General features: G+C 40.4%; 1 protein-coding gene across 2 annotated transcripts in view; it reads left to right on the forward strand.

The window, feature by feature from the left end:
• The first annotated feature begins 111 nt into the window (after nucleotides 1-111).
• Nucleotides 112-23,955, forward strand: part of MAP4K3 (mitogen-activated protein kinase kinase kinase kinase 3) — a 188,466-nt gene continuing 164,622 nt past the window's right edge. For both annotated transcript variants that reach the window (XM_060169878.1, XM_060169879.1), the window contains exon 1: nucleotides 112-338. In XM_060169878.1, coding sequence (XP_060025861.1) covers nucleotides 243-338 — 96 coding nt within the window. In that variant the 5' untranslated portion in view covers nucleotides 112-242. The remainder of the gene's footprint in view (nucleotides 339-23,955) is intronic.

Below are 23,955 nucleotides of genomic sequence, written 5' to 3' on the forward strand. Positions count from 1 at the left end.
GGGCTGCGAGCGTCCTCGGCTCCGTGTGGGTGTGACCCGGGTTCGGCGCCGCGGCGGGCTGCGGGGGGCGGGGACGGTTAGGCCGGTCGTCGTCGTCCGCGGCGGCGGCCGCAGCGTGGAGCCGGGCGATTGTGACCGCCGGGGGAGCAGGGGGCCCGCCGCGGCTCCCACTCTCCGTGTGGCCCCCTGAGCGCCCCCCCTCCCCTGCCCGGGAGGGAGGCTGGGGGCACCCGGGGCCCGCCATGAACCCCTGCTTCGATCTGTCCCGCCGGAACCCTCAGGAGGACTTCGAGCTGATTCAGCGCATCGGCAGCGGCACCTACGGCGACGTCTACAAGGTGAGGGCGAGGGGCCGCGCGCCGCTGAGGCAGTGGGGCGCTGACCCGCCGCGGGGAGGGCGAGGGGCGCCGGCGAGTCGGGGCGCCCGAGTCCGCGCTGCCTGTCGGCGGCAGACGCTGGCGCCCGGGAGCGGTGGGCGAGGAGGAGCGGCGGGTGCCCAGGGCTCCGCGACCGTGCAGAGAACAAAGGGCCAAACGTTTAATCCCGAGATCCCCGGGTCCTTACCTGAGCCTCCCCCGGACGCGCGTTTCCCGGGAAGCGCTGAACGGCGGCGGCAACTCCGCTCCTCACCGCGCGGAGAGGGTCTGCGCGTTTGTTGCATTGGCAGGGTCAGTGCGACGAGCCGGACAGCAGGGGTTTGGCTTATGTCAAACCTGCATGCTCTCCACGGACCTGGGATTGTTCGCGGTGGGTTGGCATCTGCTGCCCACCAGGCCCGGCGATAGTCATTTCACTGGGCAGCGTCCATCGACAGCCCCTCAACCTTAAGCCTCCTAGCATCCGCATACCAGTTTCCTTTAATTTTCCAAGTAATGACTTTCTTTTGTAAAAGAGATCTGGTTAGCATGACTTCTTTCTTCCTTCCTCCCTTCCTCCCTTTCTTTCTTTTCTTTCTTTCTTTCCCTCCCTTCCCTCCCGTCTTTCCTTCTTTTCTTCTTTTGAAAGAGCAACTTTTTCTCCAACTCGAATTGGACCGTGATGCCTTATTAAACTTGTTTTTGTCAGTGACACATAGGATTCAGCTTTTTTATATATATATATATATATATATATATATAAGTGAATTGAATACTTAGGAATGGTACTGGTTAGGCAAGGTTAGAATTCAAAGCTCATTAGTAGCATAGCATTCCTGTTGTAGAGGGACCACTTCTAAATGTGGCAGATAAATCATGCTCCTCTGGCCAGCTCAACTCTTGGCCTCACAGAGACTGCCAAGAAGAGCAGGCTTGTGCCAAATGTGGCAGCAGTCTTGATTCGGTTGTGTATCTTCTTACTGGTAACTGAAGTGGAACTCCGCCTGTTTCACATAACACCTGAGGATGCACAAAGAAACTTAACTTTACTTTGGAAAGTTGAGTCTTAACTTTATTTTGCCCACCTTTAAGCAGTAGGTTTTTACTTTTACTTCACTTGTAATGCATATGGTAACTTAGATATTTAATACAGTGCAGCCAGTATTCTGCATTAGTCTTGTTTTGTGGATGATTTGCTTTCCATCATCAGTTATATCACCACTTTTCTCCATAGACAACACAGGTGTCTATGTTGTCACCTATGTGACACACCTACTGTGTATAAGGTACTGTGCATCTTTCTAAGCACTTGGGTTGTAGCGCTAAAAGAGAGACATGTTCCCAAGTCTTACTTGTTTATATTTTTTGGACAAGAACAACATTAAACAACCATTTAAACAATTATTTTATTGAGTTTTCTTTTGTGCTGCCGAGAGGAGAGGATTAGGATTAGGGTTAGGAGAGCGTATAACAGGAGGACTTCATCTCCGCTGGGGAGTCAGAGGCAATGGGGAGAGGAAATTATGCCAGATAGAGGAAGCATGATCTGTGCAGGCTTGGAGGCCCTAAAGAACAGGGTGAGGATTTGAAAGAAGGCCTATGTGGCCTCAGTAGCCAGAGAGGGAGGATGACCCTAGATCATGCAGGCCTCTTTGGTCTTGTAAGGAGGTGGGACTTCTCTTTAGGACAATAAGGAACCATTGCAGGGTTTTAAGTAGGAGAGTGAAATTAGACTTGGATTTTTACAAGCTTTCAAGCTTTACTTACTGCAGTGTGGGGAGTGGAGATGGGGGGGCAGAGGTAAAGAGCAGTTAGGAGGCCACTGTAAGCATAACCATTACAGTATTGTGCTTGGAATTTGTAGTGATTGTGAAAGTTGAACTGAGTAAATCCAGGTAGCTTAGAGTTGGTTAAGGGAGTCTGGTTAGGGCTTCCCTGATGGCACAATGGTTAAGAATCCACCTGCCAATGCAGGGGACACAGGTTCAAGCCCTGGTCTGGGAAGATCCCACATGCTGGGGAGCAACTAAGCCCATGTGCCACAACTACTAAGCCTGCACTCTAGAACCCGTGAGCCACAACTGCTGAGCCTACGAGCCACAACTACTGAAGCCCACGCACCACAACTACTGAAGCCCGCGTGCCTAGAGCCCATGCTCCTCAACAAGAGAAGCCACCGCAATGCGAAGCCTGTGCACCACAACAAAGAGTAGCCCCCGCTCGCCACAACTAGAGAAAGCCTGCGCACAGCAACAAAGACCCAACACAGCCACAAAATAATAATAATAATAAATAAATAAATTTTTTAAAAAGGGAGTCTGGTTATATTGAGATGAAAAGTTAACTGAAACTTTGCTAATGTGTCAGGCTTAGGTGGCAGTGTAGACAGTAAGTTCTTTTTCAGTTCTTTACAAGAATAATTGGCCATGTAATTACTATATTTAGAAAAAACAGCTGGTAGTTAAGCCACATGATTAAAACGTAAAAAAATTAAGGCCTGTAATTTCCTAAGGACATCTAAGTGCAGTGCAGGTATAAGTTGATTAATCTTGTCATCTGTTTAAAATAATGATAATGGAAACTAACATTTATAGAGTGCTTATTACTTGCCAGGCACTGCTCGAAGACTTCTCCATGTATTACCTCAATCCTTACAATAGCCCAATGAAAGAGATGCTGTTATTAACTCCATTTTGCATCAGAAGAAACTAAGGCACAGGGAAGTTACAGTAACTTGCCAAAGTTCGTAGGTGGCAAAGCCAAAATGTGAACCAGTTTGCTCTAGCTACTGTGTCCTTAACCAGCATATGGGCAGATAATGTATTATCGAATTTCCAGTGGAGAAACGGAGGCACACACTTAGTTTAGCATGTTAGTTGCAGCCACACTCCGAGTTAGAGTGGATCTTTAGGTAGTAGTTAGAATAGCTAACTCCTGCTGTGCAGCCAGGCCTCACTGTTTTTGTAGAGTCTGCCAAGTGGACATCAGATAATAGATACTTGATCCCTGCCTGCCAGACTCTTCTAATATCAGGGGCCCAAAGCAGAGAAACTCTGTGTGGTTTTTGGCGTCATATCCCGTTTGCTGAATGACCCAAAGCTTAAACTATTTGTATTTTTGTCTGTATATAGTCATGTTCATGCTATAAAGATAACAGATTTTTTTGTATTTTGCTGTTTTCGATTTTCATTAGTTTTACAAATGGTGTTGATTAGAGAGTAGTGCCTTAAAGAATTTTTTTCAAAAGCCGGTATATATAATTTGCTCCTTAATTTGTCAGTATTTAGGTGCTAAAAATGGAATGATCCAATTAAGTAAGTAAGTTAGAGGCCTAATTATTTATAGTCATTCTTAGAAGGTTGGTGTTTTAAGGGATTTTTATTTTGAAAACTATATCCTATGCAGTGTAATAATATGCTTATTATATTTAAGGTGGCATGGTTTAGTTAAAAAGTACTGAGCTAGGATGTGGAAGATCTAGAATTTATTAGCTCTTTGGCCTTATAAAATCACTTAGCCTCTCAGAGCTGTTTTGTCGTGAAGATATTATTACCATCATATGCCCTTCTGTTTATGGTGTTGACTTGTTTCACTCAACAAATACGTTTTAATTTTTTTGAGGCCAAAAAAATGCAAATATACATTTCCTCTGCACTGTCTTAAAGTACATGAAAATATAGTTTAAAAAGAAAAGGCTTACACACTTTTAAATGTGCTATAACTCTGGGCTTTGTCTGTCAGATGAAGTATCTGTAGCAGGAGTTACTCAGGGGCTTGGGAGTTGACAGCTAGAAAGGGCTCTGGTTGAGCCGCAGGGGGCCCACGAAACCCTTGGAAATTTATAGGCTTAATGTTGTATGTGTGTGTGTTTTTCTGGAGAGATGGCTTTTGGTATTCATTACATTCTCAAAGAGTTCCATGATCCCAAAAAAGAAGAGAATGAATGAGCTATAGGTTTGTCACTTGAAAGCGATTACTTGGAGAAGCTTGGAGAAGTTAGGTCTTTGTATACCATATCACATTATCAACATTTATCAACATTAGTATGATTTTCACATGCATTATGCTATTTTTTTCTCAGGCAGTTTTCCAGTTTAATTTGTATTATTCCTACCCTTAGAGTCTTCATTTACAGATGTTTTTCTAGATTTATTGCTAGAGAGACGATACTAAAGCTAGAGGTAGGGTAAGGCAGGGTTGTTTTGAAGTACTGGTCTTCATGTGTTTCTCAGGGAGTATCTCATCTGGTCTTGTGGAGTTAGCTTTGTCCCTGTGAATGACTCCCAGATGCCTCCAGCTTGTGCCTTCTGAGTTCTAGCCCATTATCTCCAGCTGACAAATGGAGACAAGGTCAAAAGCCCCAGTAGTGTCAGTTTGTTAAGGCTTGAAGCCTTGGAATCATCTTTTACTTCCAGACTGGACTTCATAAGCGTTTTCCAAACTGTGACCAGGGGGCTTCCCCGGCAGTCCAGTGGTTAGAACTCTGCACTTCCACTGCCGGGGGCACGGGTTCGATCCCTGGTCGGGGAACTAAGAAGATCCTGCATGCTGTGGGATGCAGCCAAACAAGCAAACAAACAAAAAACTGTGACCAGGATGCTCCAGGGAAAGCAGTACTATGAGTGTATCAGAGGCCGAGGAGTCCTATGGTAAAGAAACCTGGTAAACTTTGCTTAACCCAGCAAACTCCAAAGTTACTTGATGATGGGATTCTTCTCTGTAATACCGATTGCTTGTCCTTAGAACTGGTGTCTTGCAGAACATGCTTTGGAAATGTTGATATTGATTTTATCTGTGTGTGTTTGGAAGCCATTCCCTCTGAAGCAGAGGCTGTAATGTGGCTAAGCTCCAAGGTAGCACTCACATGGTGATCTATGTAGAGAGACTCTGAAAGCTGACAGGAGAAAAATTGAAGGTTGGACAGTGAAATCAGGAAATTAATTTGTATGTTCAAGTATTTAGTGAATTATATGTTGACTTGTTTGTAACTCGGCGTCTCTCATGGTATTCCGATTAATATCATCAAACACTAATTCTTTCATTATAGTCAGGATTTATAAGAACTTTTCTGGAAAACTCAGTTCTGAAACCTCGCCTCCTATGAGGGACATGAAGACCTTAAGCATTTAGAAAAGAACAGCTGAAGGAAAATAAAACGTGTATCCGGATTATGCCCATTTTTACTTTCATGGAGGACAAAGTCTAGAGGGACCAGAGGAAGTGGTCCTAACTTCAGAATGATTGAGTATTTAAGGTAAATTAAGGTAGAGTTTTCTCGTATCAGTAGATATTTTAGGTGGAAAATGACAGTGGAACAGATTGTGGGATAATTTCTGTAGATACAAACAGCTTACCTGACTTTGATATGGATCTGATTCCCTAAAGGAGGTACTTACCTCCAAGATTTGATTTGTATGTATATTTACTTGTGAAACAACATCTAATTATTTTGTATTGAGAGTGAGTAGTTAGTCATTCTCTCATGAGAGTCCATTTAACATTCATCCTACACTGAATAGCTGTAATATGAAAGGAAAGGTCCTAGGGACTGTGTGTGGAGTAGGAAAAATGACAAGACTTGGTACTTTATTTACAGGGACATAAATTGTAAACCTACTTTTAGCTATCATTGTTTGAGATCAAAACTGTGTTGATTTCCTCTTTTCTAGCACATTAAATCTCCTACTGGCTGAGAGATTGTCTTGACACTCCATAATCTAGACAACCGACTTCTCTGTAGCACAGCACAGTGATTTTTTTTTAACATCTTTATTGCAGTATAATTGCTTTACAATGGTGTGTTAGTTTCTGCTTTATAACAAAGTGAATCACGTATACATATACATATATCCCCATATCTCCTCCCTCTTGAGTCTCCCTCCCACCCTCCCTATCCCACCGCTCTAAGGTGGTCACAGAGCACGGAGCTGATCTCCCTGTGCTATGCGGCTGCTTCCCAGTAGCTATCTATTTTACATTTGGTAGTGTATATTCAGCAGTGTGATTTAAGAGCAGGTTCTGGAGGCAGACTGCCTAGTTTCACCACCCACTAGCCAATTACCTAATCCTTCTCTCTGTGCCTCAGTTTCCTCAGTTGTAAAATGGAGATGCTTAGAAAAGTACTTGGGGGACTTCCCTGGTGGTCCAGTGGGTAAGACTCTGCACTCCCAATGCAGCGGACCTGGGTTTGATCCCTGGTCAGAGAACTACATCCTGCACGCGTGCTGCAACTAAGAGTCTGCATGCTGCAACTAAGAAGCCCGCGTGCCACAACTAAGACCTGGCACAGCCAAAATAAATAAATAAATATTTTTAAAAAAGTACTTGGGACAGTGCCTGTCACATAATACTCAGTAACTGTTAATTGTCGGTAATACTGTTTATTATTATGTATTTCTCCTGCTTCTGTCTTCCTGACCTACTCTGCTCCTCGTGCTGCTGCCTCAGTGGTTTTACACTTGCTGTCTGTGCTCATAACCCCGCCCCCCCGATATCTGTATGGTTTGTTTCTTCATTTCCCTCAGGTCTCAGCTCAAATGTCACCTTTTAATGTGCCTGTTCCTTATCATCCTATAAAAAACAGCTCCTCCCCACTTCTGTCTTTACCAGGGATGGATCCAGATTTTGTAGGCCCTGAACTTTATACAGTAATTTGGGTACCCTCATTGAGAAAACAAATAAATTAGAATAAAAAGTTTGGTGTGAAAGTGAATAATTATTTGGAGTTAGAAAAGATGTCCCAACAAAATGCTGTAACCTTAGAGTCAGGTCCCTTTCTTCTGAGGCCTCTTTAGGCATTTGATCAAAAATGCTGTCATGTAGTGCTTCCACTGGACTTCTCTTCCCCACCAGAAACATTCTACGTGTCCCAGTAACTTTCAGCACTCATAGAGGCCCCGGGGAAGTGAGGAGGCCTGAACTGTAAGTTTTATTAGCTTTATAAAAAATTCAGCTTTGCCTCCTACTCTCCCTAATTTTCACTGTGGCATGTATCACCTTATATTTATTTGTTTATTGCCTTTCTTTTCCCACTAGAGTGTAAGTCCGGGAAGCTGGTGGTTTTGTTTTGTTCATGGCTGTATCCCCAGAACATAGAAAAGTGCCTAACACATATTTAGACTCTCAGTAAATATTTGTGGAATAAATGAATGAACTGGCATGAGAGGAACAGACCGTGTGCTACTACCTAAGTTTAGAGGAAGGAGATCATTATTTCTGGTTGGGAGAAATCATAGCAGGTTTTAAAGTGGAGATGACATTGGGCTTGACCTAGATCTCTGGCCATAGTGGGTATAGAATGAATTAAACATTGTGGTTTATTATTAGGCCTAAACTAAATCAGTAGGTTTAATGTATCTTCTGCATAATAAGCAATGTTCTTAACTTACATGCATATGAGAATACTCTGTCATTTTAAAGTAAAGACATTTAGTGACTAGTGAATATATATAGCTATTACATACTGGTTTTTGTTTTTCGAAAATATGATTAAATTGGACTTCTAATCAGGAAGAGGACTTTGTTCACCAATACCAAAAGGCCTTAGATTTGAGCGATGAAATCATGTTTGTTTTCCACTTTTGTTTTTTACAGTTTTTTTGGTTCTGGAAGATGCCATGTTTCAGAGTTCCAGTTGCCTTGACCTGAGATTTTAGGTTTGGATTCCTAATGTGACAGTGTATCACCTCCCTTAGTCCTTAAAGTCTATTGGAAAAATCTTAGATTTGACCGTAAATTTAGGTATGTCCAAAGAAGACATTTATTTAGTTTGTTTAAACTCTTCTTAGAAACTTGAGATGGTAAGAACATTCTTTCTGTATAAATCATCCACCTTCTGCTCAAAGAATCTTCTCTTCATTGCCTATAAACTAAAGTACACACCATTTTTTTTAAATTGAAGTATAGTTTCTGTACAATATTATGTAAGTTACAGGTATACAGTATAGTGATTCAAAATTTTTAAAGCTTATACTCCATTGGTAGTTTAAGCTTGACATTCAAGGCATTGTCCTTTTTGCTCTCTGGGCCCTTACGATGAGAAAGTTTAGATTGGAGGAGGCAGAGAGAGAGGAGGAAAGCAGAGGAGGGAATAGGGGCTGGGGGTGCTTTCCAGGTGAGCATTTAACCACAGGAGTAAAGGGTTAGAGACTGAAAGGGAGGATTAAGTAACATGGAGACTTGTGTTGGGGAGCATGGAGAAGTAAAATTTGCTAGATAAGGCAGGGCCAATTTATAAAGTTCTTGAAAGCCAGGTAAAATTGTGTAGATAGGAAGTGACAGGATGTTGGGAACACTAAGGCTTTTGTGCAAGAAGTAATAATGTTGAAAGTGCCCAGGATTATTCTGGCATTCGTAATGAGAGTGGATCAGAGAGGAAGGACAGAAATATCTGTAAAATAGAGTCTGTTTCAGAATCCTTTTGTACTCTTAAAAATTATTGAGAACACCAAAGTTGTTTATGTTAATTATATCTATTACTATTGACTATATTAGCAATTATACCTGAGGAATTTTTTAAAATATTAATTTATTAAAAAGAAAAATAAACCTATTACATGTTAACATAAATGACATTTTCATGAAAAATAACTATTTTCCAAACAAAAATTGAGTGAAGGGAGTGGGATTGTTGTACATTTTGCAAATGTCTTTAATATTTGGTTAAATAGAAGACAGCTGTTTCTCAGATGTGTTTCTTCATTCATCCTATTGGGATATTTTGTTTCGGTTGACATGTGAAGAAAATCTGGTCTCTCACATGTATTTATTTGGAAAAGGAGAATATTTTAATAGCCTTTTCAGGTAATTGTGGGTATTTTCCTCTTCTACATCTCCACAACTTGACAATTAAAAGTTAGTTGCAGGGCTTCCCTGGTGGCACAGTGGTTGAGAGTCCGCCTGCCGATGCAGGGGACACGGGTGCGTGCCCCGGTCCGGGAAGGTCCCACATGCCACGGAGCGGCTAGGCCTGTGAGCCATGGCTGCTGACCCTGCACATCCGGAGCCTGTGCTCTGCAATGGGAGAGGCCACAACAGTGAGAGACCCGTGTACTGCAAAAAAAAAAAAAAAAAAAAAAAAAGTTGCAGAGAGAAGATGGCGGAAGAGTAAGAGAGAGAAGATGGCCGAAGAGTAAGATGCGAAGATCACCTTCCTCCCCACAGATACATCAGAAATACATCTACACGTGGAACTGCTCCTATAGAACACCCATTGAACGCTGGCAGAAGACCTCAGACCTACCGAAAGGCAAGGAACTCCCCACGTACCTGGGTAGGGCAAAAGAAAAAAGGAAAAACAGAGACAAAAGAATAGGGAAGGGACCTGCACCAGTGGGAGGGAGCTGTGAAGGAGGAAAGGTTTCCACACACTAGGAAGCCCCTTCACTGGGGGAGAGATGGGGTGGCGGGGGAGAAGCTTCGGAGCCACGGAGGAGAGCGCAGCAACAGGGGTGCGGAGGGCAAAGCGGAGAGATTCCCTCACAGAGGATCGGTGCTGACCAGCACTCACCAGCCCGAGAGTCTTGTCTGCTCAGCCGCTGGGGCGGTTGGGAGCAGGGAGTTGAGGCTCAGGCTTTGGTCGGAGCGCAGGGAGAGGACTGGGGTTGGCGGCGTGAACACAGCCTGAAGGGGTTAGTGCGCCACGGCTAGCCGGGAGGGAGTCTGGGAAAAAGTTTGGAGCTGCCGAACAGGCAAGAGACTTTTTCTTGCCTCTTTGTTTCCTGGGGCACGAGGAGAGGGGATTAAGAGCACTGCTTAAAGGAGCTCCAGAGACGGGTGTGAGCCGCGGCTAAAAGCGCGGACCACAGAGACGGGCATGAGACGCTAAGGCTGCTGCTGCCACCAACAAGAAGCCTGTGTGCGAGCACAGGTCACTATCCACACCCCCCTTCCGGGGAGGCTGTGCAGCCCGCCACTGCCAGGGTCCCGGGATCCAGGGACAACTTTCCCGGGAGAACGCACGTTGCACCTCAGGCTGGTGCAACGTCACGACGGCCTCTGAGCCGCAGGCTCGCCCTGCATCTGTACCCCTCCCTCCCCCCGGGCCTGAGTGAGCCAGAGCCGCCAAATCAGCTGCTCCTTTAACCCCGTCCTGTCTGAGCGAAGAACAGACGCCCTCTGGCGACCTACACGCAGAGGCGGGGTCAAATCCAAAGCTGAACCCTGGGAACAGTGTGAACAAAGAAGAGGAAGGGAAATAGCTCCCAGCAGCCTCAAAAGCAGCAGATTAAAACTCCACAATCAACTTGATGTACCCTGCATCTATGGAATACCTGAATAGACAACGAATCATCCCAAATTGAGGAGGGGGACTCTGGGAGCAAGATATATTATTTTTTCCCCTTTTCCTCTCTTTGTGAGTATGTGTATGCTTCTGTGTGAGATTTTGTCTGTATAGCTTTGCTTTCACCATTTGTCCTAGGGTTCTGTCCGTCCGTTTTTTTCTTTCAAAATTTTTTTCTTAATAATTATTTTTTATTTTAATAACTTTATTTTATTTTATCCTATTTTATTTTATCCTCTTTCTTTCCTTCCTTCCTTCCTCCCTCCCTCCCTCCCTCCCTCCCTTCCTTCGCTTTCTTGCTTTCTTGCTTTCTTTTTTTTTCTCCCTTTTATTCTGAGCCTTGTGGATGAAAGGCTCTTGGTGCTCCAGCCAGGCGTCAGGGCTGTGCCTCTGAGGTGGGAGAGCCAACTTCAGGACACTGGTCCACAAGAGACTTCCCAGCTCCATGTAATATCCAACAGCGAATATCTCCCAGAGATCTCCATCTCAACAACAAGACCCAGCTCCACTCAATGACCAGCAAGCTACAGTGCTGGACACCCTATGCCAAACAACTAGCAAGACAGGAACACAGCCCCGTCCATTAGCAGAGAGGCTGCCTAAAATCATAGTAAGTCCACAGACACCCCAAAACACACCACCAGACGTGGACCTGCCCACCAGAAAGACAAGATCCAGTCTCATCCACCAGAACACAGGCACTAGTCCCCTCCACCAGGAAGCCTACACAACCCACTGAACCAACCTTAGCCACTGGGGACAGACACCAAAAACAACGGGAACTACGAACCTGCTGCCTGGGAAAATGAGACCCCAAACACAGTAAGATAAGCAAAATGAGAAGACAGAAAAACACACAGCAGATGAAGGAGCAAGATAAAAACCCACCAGACCTAACAAATGAAGAGGAAATAGGCAGTCTACCTGAAAAAGAATTCAGAGTAATGATAGTAAAGATGATCCAAAATCTTGGAAAAAGAATAGAGAAAATGTGAGAAACATTTAAAAAGGACCTAGAAGAACTAAAGAGAAAACAAGCAACGATGAACAACACAATAAATGAAATTAAAAATACTCTTGAGCTTCCCTGGTGGCGCAGTGGTTGAGAGTCCGCCTGCTGATGCAGGAGACAGGGGTTCGTGTCCTGGTCCGGGAAGATCCCACATGCCGCGGAGCGGCTGGGCCCGTGAGCCATGGCCGCTGAGCCTGCGCGTCCGGAGCCTGTGCTCTGCAATGGGAGAGGCCACAGCAGTGAGAGGCCCGTGCAAAAACAAACAAACAAACAACACCCCAAAATACTCTAGAAGGGATCAATAGCAGAATAACTGAGGCAGAAGAACGGATAAGTGACCTGGAAGATAAAATAGTGGAAATACCTACTGCAGAGCAGAATAAAGAAAAAAGAATGCAAAGAACTGAGGACAGTCTCGGAGACCTCTGGGACAACATTAAACGCACCAACATTCGAATTTTAGGGGTCCCAGAAGAAGAGAAAAAGAAAGGGACTGAGAAAATATTTGAAGAGATTATAGTTGAAAACTTCCCTAATATGGGAAAGGAATTAATTGAGTCCAGGAAGCACAGAGAGCCCCATACAGGATAAATCCAAGGAGAAACATGCCAAGACACATATTAAACTATCAAAAATTAAATACAAAGGAAACATATTAAAAGCAGCAAGGGAAGGCTTCCCTGGTTGCGCAGTGGTTGAGAGTCTGCCTGCCGATGCAGAGGATGCAGGTTCGTGCCCTGGTCCAAGAAGATCCCACATGCCACGGAGCGGCTGGGCCCGTGAGCCATGGCCGCTGAGCCTGTGCGTCCGGAGCCTGTGCTCCGCAATGGGAGAGGCCACAACAGTGAGAGGCCCGTGTACTGCAAAAAAAAAAAAAAGCAGCAAGGGAAAAACAACAAATAACACACAAGGGAATCCCCATAAGGTTAACAGCTGATCTTTCAGCAGAAACTCTGCAAGCCAGAAGGGACTGGCAGGACATATTTAAAGTGATGAAGGAGAAAAACCTACAACCAAGATTACTCTACCCAGCAAGGATCTCATTTAGATTTGATGGAGAAATTAAAACCTTTACAGACAAGCAAAGGCTGAGAGAGTTCAGCACCACCAAACCAACTTTACAACAAATGCTAAAGGAACTTCTCTAGGCAAGAAACACAAGAGCAGGAAAAGACCTACAATAACAAACCCAAAACAATTAAGAAAATGGGAATAGGAACATACATATCAATAATTACCTTAAATGTAAATGGATTAAATGCACCCACCAAAAGACTCAGACTGGCTGAATGGACACAGAAACAAGACCCGTATATATGCTATCTACAAGAGGCCCACTTCAGACCTAGGGAAACATACAGACTGAAAGTGAGGGGATGGAAAAAGATATTCCATGGAAATGGAAATCAAAAGAAAGCTGGAGTTGCAATTCTCATATCAGACAAGATAGAGTTTAAAATAAAGACTATTAGAAGGGACAAAGAAGGACACTACATAATGATCAAGGGATCAATCTAAGAAGAAGATATAACAATTGTAAATATTTATGCACCCAACATAGGAGCACCTCAATACATACGGCAAATAGTAACAGCCATAAAAGGGGAAATCAACAGTAACACAATCATAGTAGGGGACTTTAACACCCCACTTTCACCAATGGACAGGTCATCCAAAATGAAAATAAGGAAACACAAGCTTTAAATGATACATTAAACAAGATGCACTTAATTGATATTTATAGGACATTCCATCCAAAACCAACAGAATACACGTTTTTCTCGAGTGCGCATGGAACATTCTCCAGGATAGATTATATCTTGGGTCACAAATCAAGCCTTGGTAAATTTAAGAAAATTGTAATTGTATCAAGTATCTTTTCTGACCACAACGCTATGAGACTAGATATTAATTACAGGAAAAGCTCTGTAAAAAATACAAACACATGGAGGCTAAACAATGCACTATTTAATAACGAAGTGATCACTGAAGAAATCAAAGAGGAAATCAAAAAATACCTGGAAACAAATGACAATGGAGACACGATGACCCAAAACCTATGGGATGCAGCAAATGCAGTTCTAAGAGGAAAGTTTATAGCAATACAGTACTACCTTAAGAAACAGGAAACATCTCGAATAAACAACCTAACCTTGCACCTAAAGCAATTAGAGAAAGAAGAACAAAAAAACCCCAAAGTTAGCAGAAGGAAAGAAATCATAAAGATCAGATCAGAAATAAATGAAAAAGAAATGAAGGAAACAATAACAAAGATCAATAAAACTAAAAGCTGGTTCTTTGAGAAGATAAACAAAATTGATAAACCATTAGCCAGACTCATCAAGAAAAAAAGGGAGAAGACTCAAATCAATAAAATTAGAAATGAAAAAGGAGAAGTAACAACTGACACTGCAGAAATACAAAGGATTTGAGAGATTTTTACAGGCAACTCTATGCCAATAAAATGGACAACCTGGAAGAAATGGACAAATTCTTAGAAATGCACAACCTTCCAAGACTGAACCAGGAAGAAATAGAAAATATGAACAGAACAATCAGAAGCACTGAAATTGAAACTGTGGTTAAAAATCTTCCAACAAACAAAAGCCCAGGACCAGATGGCTTCACAGGCGAATTTTATCAAACATTTAGAGAAGAGATAACACCTATCCTTCTCAAACTCTTCCAAAATATAGCAGAGGGAGGAACACTCCCAAACTCATTCTACGAGGCCACCATCACCCTGATACCAAAACCAGACAAAGATGTCAAAAAGAAAGAAAACTACAGGCCAATATCACTGATGAACATAGATGCAAAAATCCTCAACAAAATACTAGCAAACAGAATCCAACAGCACATTGAAAGGATCATACACCATGATCAAATGAGGTTTATTTCAGGAATACAAGGATTTTTCAATATATACAAATCAATCAATGTGATACACCATATTAAGAAATTGAAGGAGAAAAACCATATGATCATCTCAGTAGATGCACAGAAAACTTTCGACAAAATTCAAAACCCAGTTATGATAAAAAGCCTGCAGAAAATAGGCGTAGAGGGAACTTTCCTCAACATAATAAAGACCATATATGACAAACCCACAGCCAACATTCTTCTCAGTGGTGAAAAACTGAAACTATTTCCACTAAGATTAAGAACAAGACAAGGTTGCCCTCTGTTATTCAACATAGTTTTGGAAGTTTTAGGCACAGCAATCAGAGAAGAAAAAGCAATAAAAGGAATCCAAATAGGAAATGAAGAAGTAAAGCTGTCACTGTTTGCAGATGACATGATGCTATATATAGAGAATCCTAAAGATGCTACCAGAAAACTACTAGAGCTAATCAATGAATTTGGTAAAGTAGCAGGATACAAAATTAATGCACAGAAATCTCTGGCATTTCTATACACTAATGATGAAAAATCTGAAAGTGAAATTAAGAAAACACTCCCATTTACCATTGCAACAAAAGGAATAAAATATCTAGGAATAAACCTACCTAAGGAGACAAAAGACCTGTATGCAGAAAATTATAAGATACTGATGAAAGAAATTAAAGATGTTACCAACAGATGGAGAGATATACCATGTTCTTGGATTGGAAGAATCAACATTGTGAAAATGACTCTACTACCCAAAGCAATCTACAGATTCAATGCAATCCCTATCAAACTACCACTGGCACTTTTCACAGAACTAGAACAAAAAATTTCACAATTTGTATGGAAACACAAAAGACCCTGAATAACCAAAGCAATCTTGAGAACGAAAAACAGAGCGGGAGGAATCAGGCTCCCTGACTTCAGACTATACTACAAAGCTACAGTAATCAAGACAGTATGGTACTGGCACAAAAACAAATATAGATCAATGGAACAGGATAGAAAACCCAGAGATAATCCCACGCACATATGGTCACCTTATCTTTGATAAAGGAGGCAAGAATATACAGTGGAGAAAAGACAGCCTCTTCAATAAGTGGTGCTGGGAAAACTGGACAGGTACATGTAAAAGTATGAAGTTGGAACACTCCTAACACCATACACAAAAATAAACTCAAAATGGTTTAAAGACCTAAATATAAGGCCAGACACTATGAAACTCTTAGAGGAAAACATAGGAAGAACACTCTTTGATATAAATCAGAGCAAGGTCCTTTTTGACCCACCTCCTAGAGAATTGGAAATTAAAACAAAAATAAACAAATGGGACCTAATGAAACTTAAAAGCTTTTGCACAGCAAGGGAAACCATAAACAGGACAAAAAGGCAGCCCTCAGAATGGGAGAAAATATTTGCAAATGAAGCAACTGACAAAGGATTAATCTCCAAAATTTACAAGCAGCTCATGCAGCTCAATAACAAAAAAAAAACCCAATCCAAAAATGGGCAGAACACCTAAATGACATTTCTCCAAAGAAGATATACAGATTGCCAACAAACACATGTAAGAATGCTCAACATCATTAATTATTAGAGAAATGCAAATCAAAACTACAATGAGATATCATCTCACCCTGGTCAGAATGGCCATCATCAAAAAATCTAGAAACAATAAATGCTGGAGAGGGTGTGGAGAAAAGGGAACACTCTTGCACTGTTAGTGGGAATGTAAATTGATACAGCCACTATGGAGAACAGTATGGAGGTTCCTTAAAAAACTACAGATAGAACTACCATATGACCCAGCAATGCCTCTACTGGGCATATACCCTGAGAAAACCAAAATTCAAAAAGAGTCATGTACCAAAATGTTCATTGCATCTCTATTTACAATAGCCAGGACATGGAAGCAACCTAAGCATCCATCAACAGTTGAATGGATAAAGAAGATGTGGCACATATATACAATGGAATATTACTCAGCCATAAAAGGAAACGAAATTGAGTTATTTGTAGTGAGGTGGATGGACCTAGAGACTGTCATATAGAGTGAAATAAGTCAGAAAGAGGAAAACAAATACAGTATGCTAACACATATATATTGACTCTTAAAAAAAATGGTTCTGAAGAAAGTTGGGGCTGGATAAGAATAGAGATGCAGATGTAGAGAATAGACTTGAGGACACAGGGAGGGGGAAGGTTAAGCTGGGATGAAGTGAGAGAGTGGCATGGATATATATACACTACCAAACATAAAATAGCTAGCTAGTGGGAAGACGCCGCATAGCACAGGGAGATCAGCTGGGTGGTTTGTGACCACCTAGAGGGGTGGGATACGGAGGGTGGGAGGGAGGGAGACGCAAGAGAGAAGAGATATGGGAACATATGTATATGTATAACTGATTCACTTTGTTATAAAGCAGAAACTAACACACATTGTAAAGCAATTATACGCCAATAAAGATGTTAAAAAAAAAAGTTAGTTGCAATGTAGAATCCAAGACCTACCATTATGGTAAAACACTTATTATTGGTCTCTGACTTAAAATGGATCATTTTTACCCACGTATGATTTTTTTAACATCATGCACTGGTCATTTGGAAAATATGGATTCATGATGTTATCCAGATCTTCCCAACGTTGCCATGTTTCATTACACAATATCATAAATCATCACTCATCTCATCAGAAAAGTCTTAAAGTATTGATGGTAGATACAAGTTTTCCAAGATTCAAATTTCTCTTTGAAAGTGCTAAATGCATCACATGCAGCAAATACTGTTGTTTTTCATTGAACTGACAGGTTCATTTAGTTTATTTTCAAGAGAATGTCAGATACCTAAACATGAATAATCATGGTTTGTCAGCTGTTCTCTCAAGTAACAACAGTGTTCTGTGGAAAAAGTGGCTTGTTCGGTTTGCAACTCAATCACCGGTGCTGTTCTCTGAGATAAACCAGTGTACTTGGTATGCAGAAGTGTTTATGCATTTCATCAAATAGAATATTAAAATGATAAGTATTTAAGGGTCAAGATTTAATAAAATTAACAATGTTTATGCTTCAATAAGGGCATTCTTTTTTTTTTTTTTTTTTTTAATAAGGGCATTCTTAAGTGAAACTGGCTTTTTTTTTTTCCCCAGCGAGTGCATCGCAGTGAAGAATACACTTGACTGCTGTACATTGTGGGTCTGCTGCCTTGATTTGTGCTAAGGCACCAGCAGTTTACCACCATTGCTTTTGTATTATTAGTACAGATGTCAACATGGTGAAAGGGGGCCAATAGCATTTCAGTATTATTATGAAAATAGTTTTGACTTTTGAGACCCTCAGAAAGGAATCCCAGGGACCTCCACAGTTCTTCTCCACAGAACTGTGCTAGAAGATTATGTGGAGTAAGCTAAGGGTAAGGTAAGTGGTGATGGATCAGACAAGGCAAACAGTAGTGAAGAACAGAAAGGAAGAACAGATAGGTGAGAAGCATCTTGGAGAGAAATTCGACAAGGCTTTGTGGAGAAATACAGGGATGGAGAGAGGTGATTCAGAGAGGACTTAACAATTTTAAGCCTGATGGAGGAGCACGTAGTTGGTGCTTTATAAATACTTGTTTAAATCAATTAATAGTGGGAGAATGGCATCAGTTACAAAGACAGTAAAGTTGAGAAGGGGGAGCTCTGTTGGAGATTGGATTTTCTGTTAGAAAATAGGTATCTTTGAGGTTTTTGGTTTTTTTTTTTTCATTATTTTCTTACTGTGGTTACTCTGAAGAAACAGTAGTAATAATTACTTCCCTTCATTTTTCTGTGGAGAATAACAATTCTTTAACAGTGTCTTTAGCACTAATAGAGGCTGATAAGAGCCAGAACCTTTCTCCCAGGTCTTACTGAGGGATTACCAGGAGGACGTGTAAAACACGTCCTCCTATTGAAGAAAGATGCTACAGATTGGGAGGGTAATTGGTATAGGGGATTAGTGAACGGAACAGTAAAGTATGAGCTAGCTATTTTTATTCTGGCATAAATTTGAAGAGTGTGTTGTATTCTGATTATAACATGTACATTTTTAAAAGAAAAAATAGACAACCAGAAAACTATAAGAAAACAAAATGATGAGTAATCTTACTCCCAAGAGGTGGATACGCTTAGTATTTTGATGTTTCTTTGTAGACAGATATTTTAGAACACTTGTATGTTGTTGCATATTTTAAAAATTAAATTATGGCTTACTTAGAGTGAATGCACAGATCTTAAATCTTTCAGTTTGACAACTAATACAGCTGTGCAACCCATGCCTTTATTAAGGTAGAACATTTCCTTAACCTCAGAAAGTTCTTTTATATCCCTTCCCAGTCATGCTGCCCACCCTCTTCCCCCCAGCCATTGCAATCACTGTTCTGATTTCTATCACTATAAAAGCTCTTCTAGGATGTGATATAAATGAATCATAAATGGATTACCTTGGCACCTTTGACAAAAATCAGTTGACAGTACATGTGTAGGTATATTGCACTCTGTCTTGTCCTGTTGAGCTGTTTGGCTATATTTTCAGCAGTACCTCAGTCTTGCTTACTATAGCTTCATAAAAAGAAAGCCTTGAAATCGGGTAGTGAGTCCTACAACTTTATTCTGCTTTTTCAAAATTGTTTTATCTATTCTAGGTCCTTTATTTTTACCATACACATTTTAGAATCAGCATTTCAGTTACATGAAAAAGCCTTCCAAGATTTTACTTTTTATTTTAAAGTAATTCAAAATTCATAGGAAGTTGCAAAAAAAGTACAAAGAGGTCACATGGACCCAACACCCAGCTTCCCCCAGTGGTGATATTTTTGCCTAAATATAGTGCATTATCAAAACCAGGAGATTGACACAATGCAGTTAACTAGACCTTAGTCAGATTTCATCACTTTTTGCAGGCACTCATTTTTTTCATGCCTGTGTGCATAATTTTGTGACATTTTATCATGTATATAACCTACTGGGATTTTATTGGGATTATGTGGGATCTGTAGCTCAATTTGTGGAAAATTGAGATCTTAACAGTATTGAGTCCTTTGATCTGTGAATACAGTATCTCTCTCCATTTATTTAGCTCTCCTTTAACTTACTAATGTTTTGCCTTTTTTTCTTTTTAATTTATAAATTTCATCCTTCACCTTTTCTACTAATATTGTAGTAAAAGATAATGATTATGTAATACTTCTTCAAAGTGGTACAGTAATTGTAATGTGAGGCACATTTTCAGTTTTTATTAAAATCTTCACTGTACTAGTGGTGTCTGACTTCCTTTGATTTAACCTTGAACATTTTTAGCCCTGAGCATATGGACTCTTTTTAAAGTTGGCAAAATGAAAACAGGGGAAATGACTATTTAAAAAGCTATCCACTTCACCTATATTATCTAAAGATTAAAACAAAGTCCTTAGAACCTGATTTGTTTTTATGTATGAGATGTATCTGTTTATTGGTGCATATTTTGCAAAATTAATATCTTTTGTGCTTATTAAAGGAAAATAACTTAAAGTTTTCTTCATCCTTAAGTGAAAAATAAACAACATTGTGCTTGATTGTTTAGGAGATCCTAAAGAATTTCGTTCTGATCTTGACGAGCTTATGATCTGATTTGAGGAAACAAAATATGCCTAAATGGAACATCTAAAGAACATTTATAAGGCAGTATTTTAACAATTAAAAGAGCAGTCACGGGCTTCCCTGGTGGCGCAGTGGTTGAGAGTCTGCCTGCCAATGCAGGGGACACGGGTTCGTGCCCCGGTGCGGGAAGATCCCACATGCCGTGGAGTGGCTGGGCCCGTGAGCCGTGGCTGCTGAGCTTGCACGTCCAGAGTCTGTGCTCCGCAACGGGAGAGGCCACAGCAGTGAGAGGCCCGCGTACTGAAAAAAAAAAAAAAAAAAAAGAGCAATCACATGTTTTAAATACTACAGAAATTCAATTCAATTTAAGGGAAAGGTGAGTTGGTGTTAATTTGATAAAGATTTTCTGGAAGAGTGAATCTGATTTGGGATCAAAGAAATAATTGGGTTTTCATTTGTAGAGAACATTTCATTTATAGAGGACCTTTCATTTGTGAGGGAAGCCATTCCAAAAGAGTAGATATGGATAAAAAAACAGCTGTGGGACAGAAGTGGGCAAAGAGATACTAGATATTCTGACTAAAGCAAGGGTCCACATTTTTGAGATGTGATAGATAATGTTTCACATATCCAAGATACAGACAAACAAATGCTTGGAGAACGTGCAACTCATTTGATTTACAGTATAATATTTTCCAGATTCGTTAGGGCCACTCTTGTCTTTCTGATCTTCTTGTGTCACTATTTGGATGGTATCAGTAAGTTTTATTCCCCCCTTTTCCCTCTGTTGGGTTAAAAGTTATACATTTTATTTTTATACTTTTGGTGTCAAATTTCAATATGCATAATAAACTAATACATCTCTCTCTGTTCCTTTTCTGGTCAGTACATGGACTTGGGAATGATTCACTTCAATTACCACCTTCCTATTTTGTGTTGTTGTCTGTTATTTTGGTTCTATAGTGCTTTCTTGTCTCCCAGATGAGTGTTTATTATCATTGTTTTATACATACAGTGCTGTTTTACGGTTACCCATATGTGTTTTCAATTTCTTTGCTCACCATTGTTTCTTGGTATCTTGCTCCGTCATTCTGGCTTCAGTTTTCTTCTTCCTAGTGAGCATTATTTGGTAGGGTTCTTCCTCCCTCCCTCCCTCCTTTTGACTGTGTAAAGGTAAACTCAGTCTCTTTTTTTCAAAAATGTCTCTTTTGTCTTAACCTTTAAATCATAATTGAGTGTAGTGTAACTAAGTTGACAGTTATTTTCTCTCAGAACTTTGAAGATATTCTGTTGTTGATGCTAAGAAGTCTTTGGTCAATTTAATTGTTCCTTGTAGCTAGCTAATCAGTGTTTTCTTTCTAATTGTCTTCTAAGATTTTTTTTCTTTGACTCTGGTGTCCTTCAGTTTTACATTGATGTTTCTAGATATGGATTTAAATTAAAATATTTGTTGTTTTTCTTTAAAGAGTAACTTGTTTCATCAGTCCTGGAAAATTCTAAGCTGGTGTGTCTTTGACTATTATTTCTTTCCTATCCCTCTGTTGTTCTTTCTTTAGAACTCCTATTGTATTTTCCTTCTATTTCTTCATGTCTCATAATGTCATGATTTTTTCAGCTCTGTATTCTGTCTTGTATTATTGAAGATATTACTTGAAGATATTACTTCATATCTTCAGTATCTTCAATTGTATCTATGTCTCATCTGCTATTCAAAATATCTGTTGCTTTAAAAAAATAATTTGAACTCACAGGAAAAATAGAAGAATAATATAAAGAACTCTTATATATCTTTTTCCAAATTCACCAGTGGTTAACACTTTGCCACATTTGCTTTATCATTTTTCTCTTCTCTCTCTCTCTCTCTCTCTATTTTTATATATATATATATATATATACACATATACACACACACACACACACACATTGTTTTTCTCTGAACCATTTGAGAGTAAATTACAGACATCATGCTCCTTTACCCATACACAACTCAATGTATATTTCTCAAAATAAGTATTTTCACTTAAAACCACAGTACAGTTATCAAAGTCAGAGACTTTTAATATTAATATAATAATATTATCTGATCTATAGACCTTATTCATATTTCTATCAATGGTCTTAATAATGTCCATAAGAGCATTTTTTCCTCTTAGTTCAGAAACTAATCCAGGATCATAGATTGCTTTTAGTTTTCAATCTCTTTTCATCTAGAATAGTTTTTTTAGCCTTTCTTTGTTTTTCTAGACACTGATATTTCTGAAGAGTATGTGTCATTTATTTTGTAGAATGTCCTTCATTTTCAGAGTGTCTGGTGTTTCATTTTGGTTAAATTCAGGTGACACATTTGGGGCAGAAAAGTATGTAAGTGATGATGTGTTCTCAGTGCATCATATCAGGAGGCACATGATGTTGATTTGTCCCATTATTAATGTTAGTTTTGATCACTTGGTTAACTTGGATCTGCCAAATTTCTTCACTATAAAGTTGCTATTTTTTTCCTTTTTTTTTTTTTTCCTTTTTATTTTGCGGTACGTGGGCCTCTCACTGCTGTGGCCTCTCCCGTTGCGGAGCACAGGCTCCGGACACGCAGGCCCAGCTTCCATGGCTCGCGGGCCCAGCCGCTCCGCGGCATGCGGGATCCTCCCAGACCGGGGCACGAACCTGCGTCCCCTGCATCGGCAGGCGGACTCTCAACCACTGTGCCACCAGGAAAGCCCTATTTTTTTCCTTTTGTAATTATTATAATAAGTAATTTGTGGGGAGATACTCTGAGACTATATAATATCTCCTTCCTCACCTAACTTACACCCATTAGTTTTAGCATCCATTAATGAGTTTTACTTGAATTATTAACTATGATGGTTACAAAATAGTGGTTTTCTAACTCCATTAATTTCTTCTGTATTTATTGGTCGGCATTCTGTTGTGATGAAGAGCTTTTACTTCTTGATTTATTTATTTTTGGACTTACGGATTCTTATTTTATTCATTGGGTTCCAATTAATCACTGTCACTTGTTTTGATGGTCAAACTATTTAAGCTTTAGTTAGCTGGATTCTATCTTAGCTCAGGCTGCCAAAACAAAATTCTATAGACTGGGTGGCTTAAACAACAGAAATTTACTTTCTCACAGTTCTGGAGACTAGAAGTCTAGGATCAAGGTGTGCCAACACGATTGGTTTCTGATGAGGGCTCTCTTCCTGGTTTATAGCTGGCCCTCATCTGCTTTCTTACTGTGTGCTCGCATGGCAGAGAGGGAATGAAGCTCTCTTGTGTCTCTTCTCTTAGGGCACTAATGCTATATGAGGGTCCCTACCCTCATGACCTCATCTAAACCTAATTATCTCCCAGGCCCTGTCTCCAAACACCATCACCTTGGGATTAGGGTTTCAACACATGAATTGGGGAGAGCGGGGGACACAGTTCAGTCCATAGCAGATTCAGTTGCTTTTAAAATTTTAATAATTATATTTCGAGAAATTATATTTCTTTTTCAAGTCTGTATTATTTTTGCATAGTTTCATGTTTTTAGAGTTTTGACCCTTTTTTATAACTTTGATTATTTTAACATACTTATTAACATTCTCTTTCAAATTACGATTCTGTCTTTTCAAATTGGGGGGGATGTTAATCTTTCTGTGTGTTGGTTTGTTGTGTTTGCTGACTCTCACTTGTGGATTTTTATTTTAATTTTGAATTCATCTGAAATTTCTCTAAGAATCTTTTGTGGCTTAAATTATGTGAGTGTCCTTCCAAAACAGTTTTGCTTTCACTCCTATCAGGAACCTCATGAGTCTCATTGGTCTGGGACTAATCTTTATGT

This window comes from Lagenorhynchus albirostris, chromosome 13 (assembly GCF_949774975.1).
Source record: "Lagenorhynchus albirostris chromosome 13, mLagAlb1.1, whole genome shotgun sequence".
NCBI lineage: Eukaryota > Metazoa > Chordata > Mammalia > Artiodactyla > Delphinidae > Lagenorhynchus > Lagenorhynchus albirostris.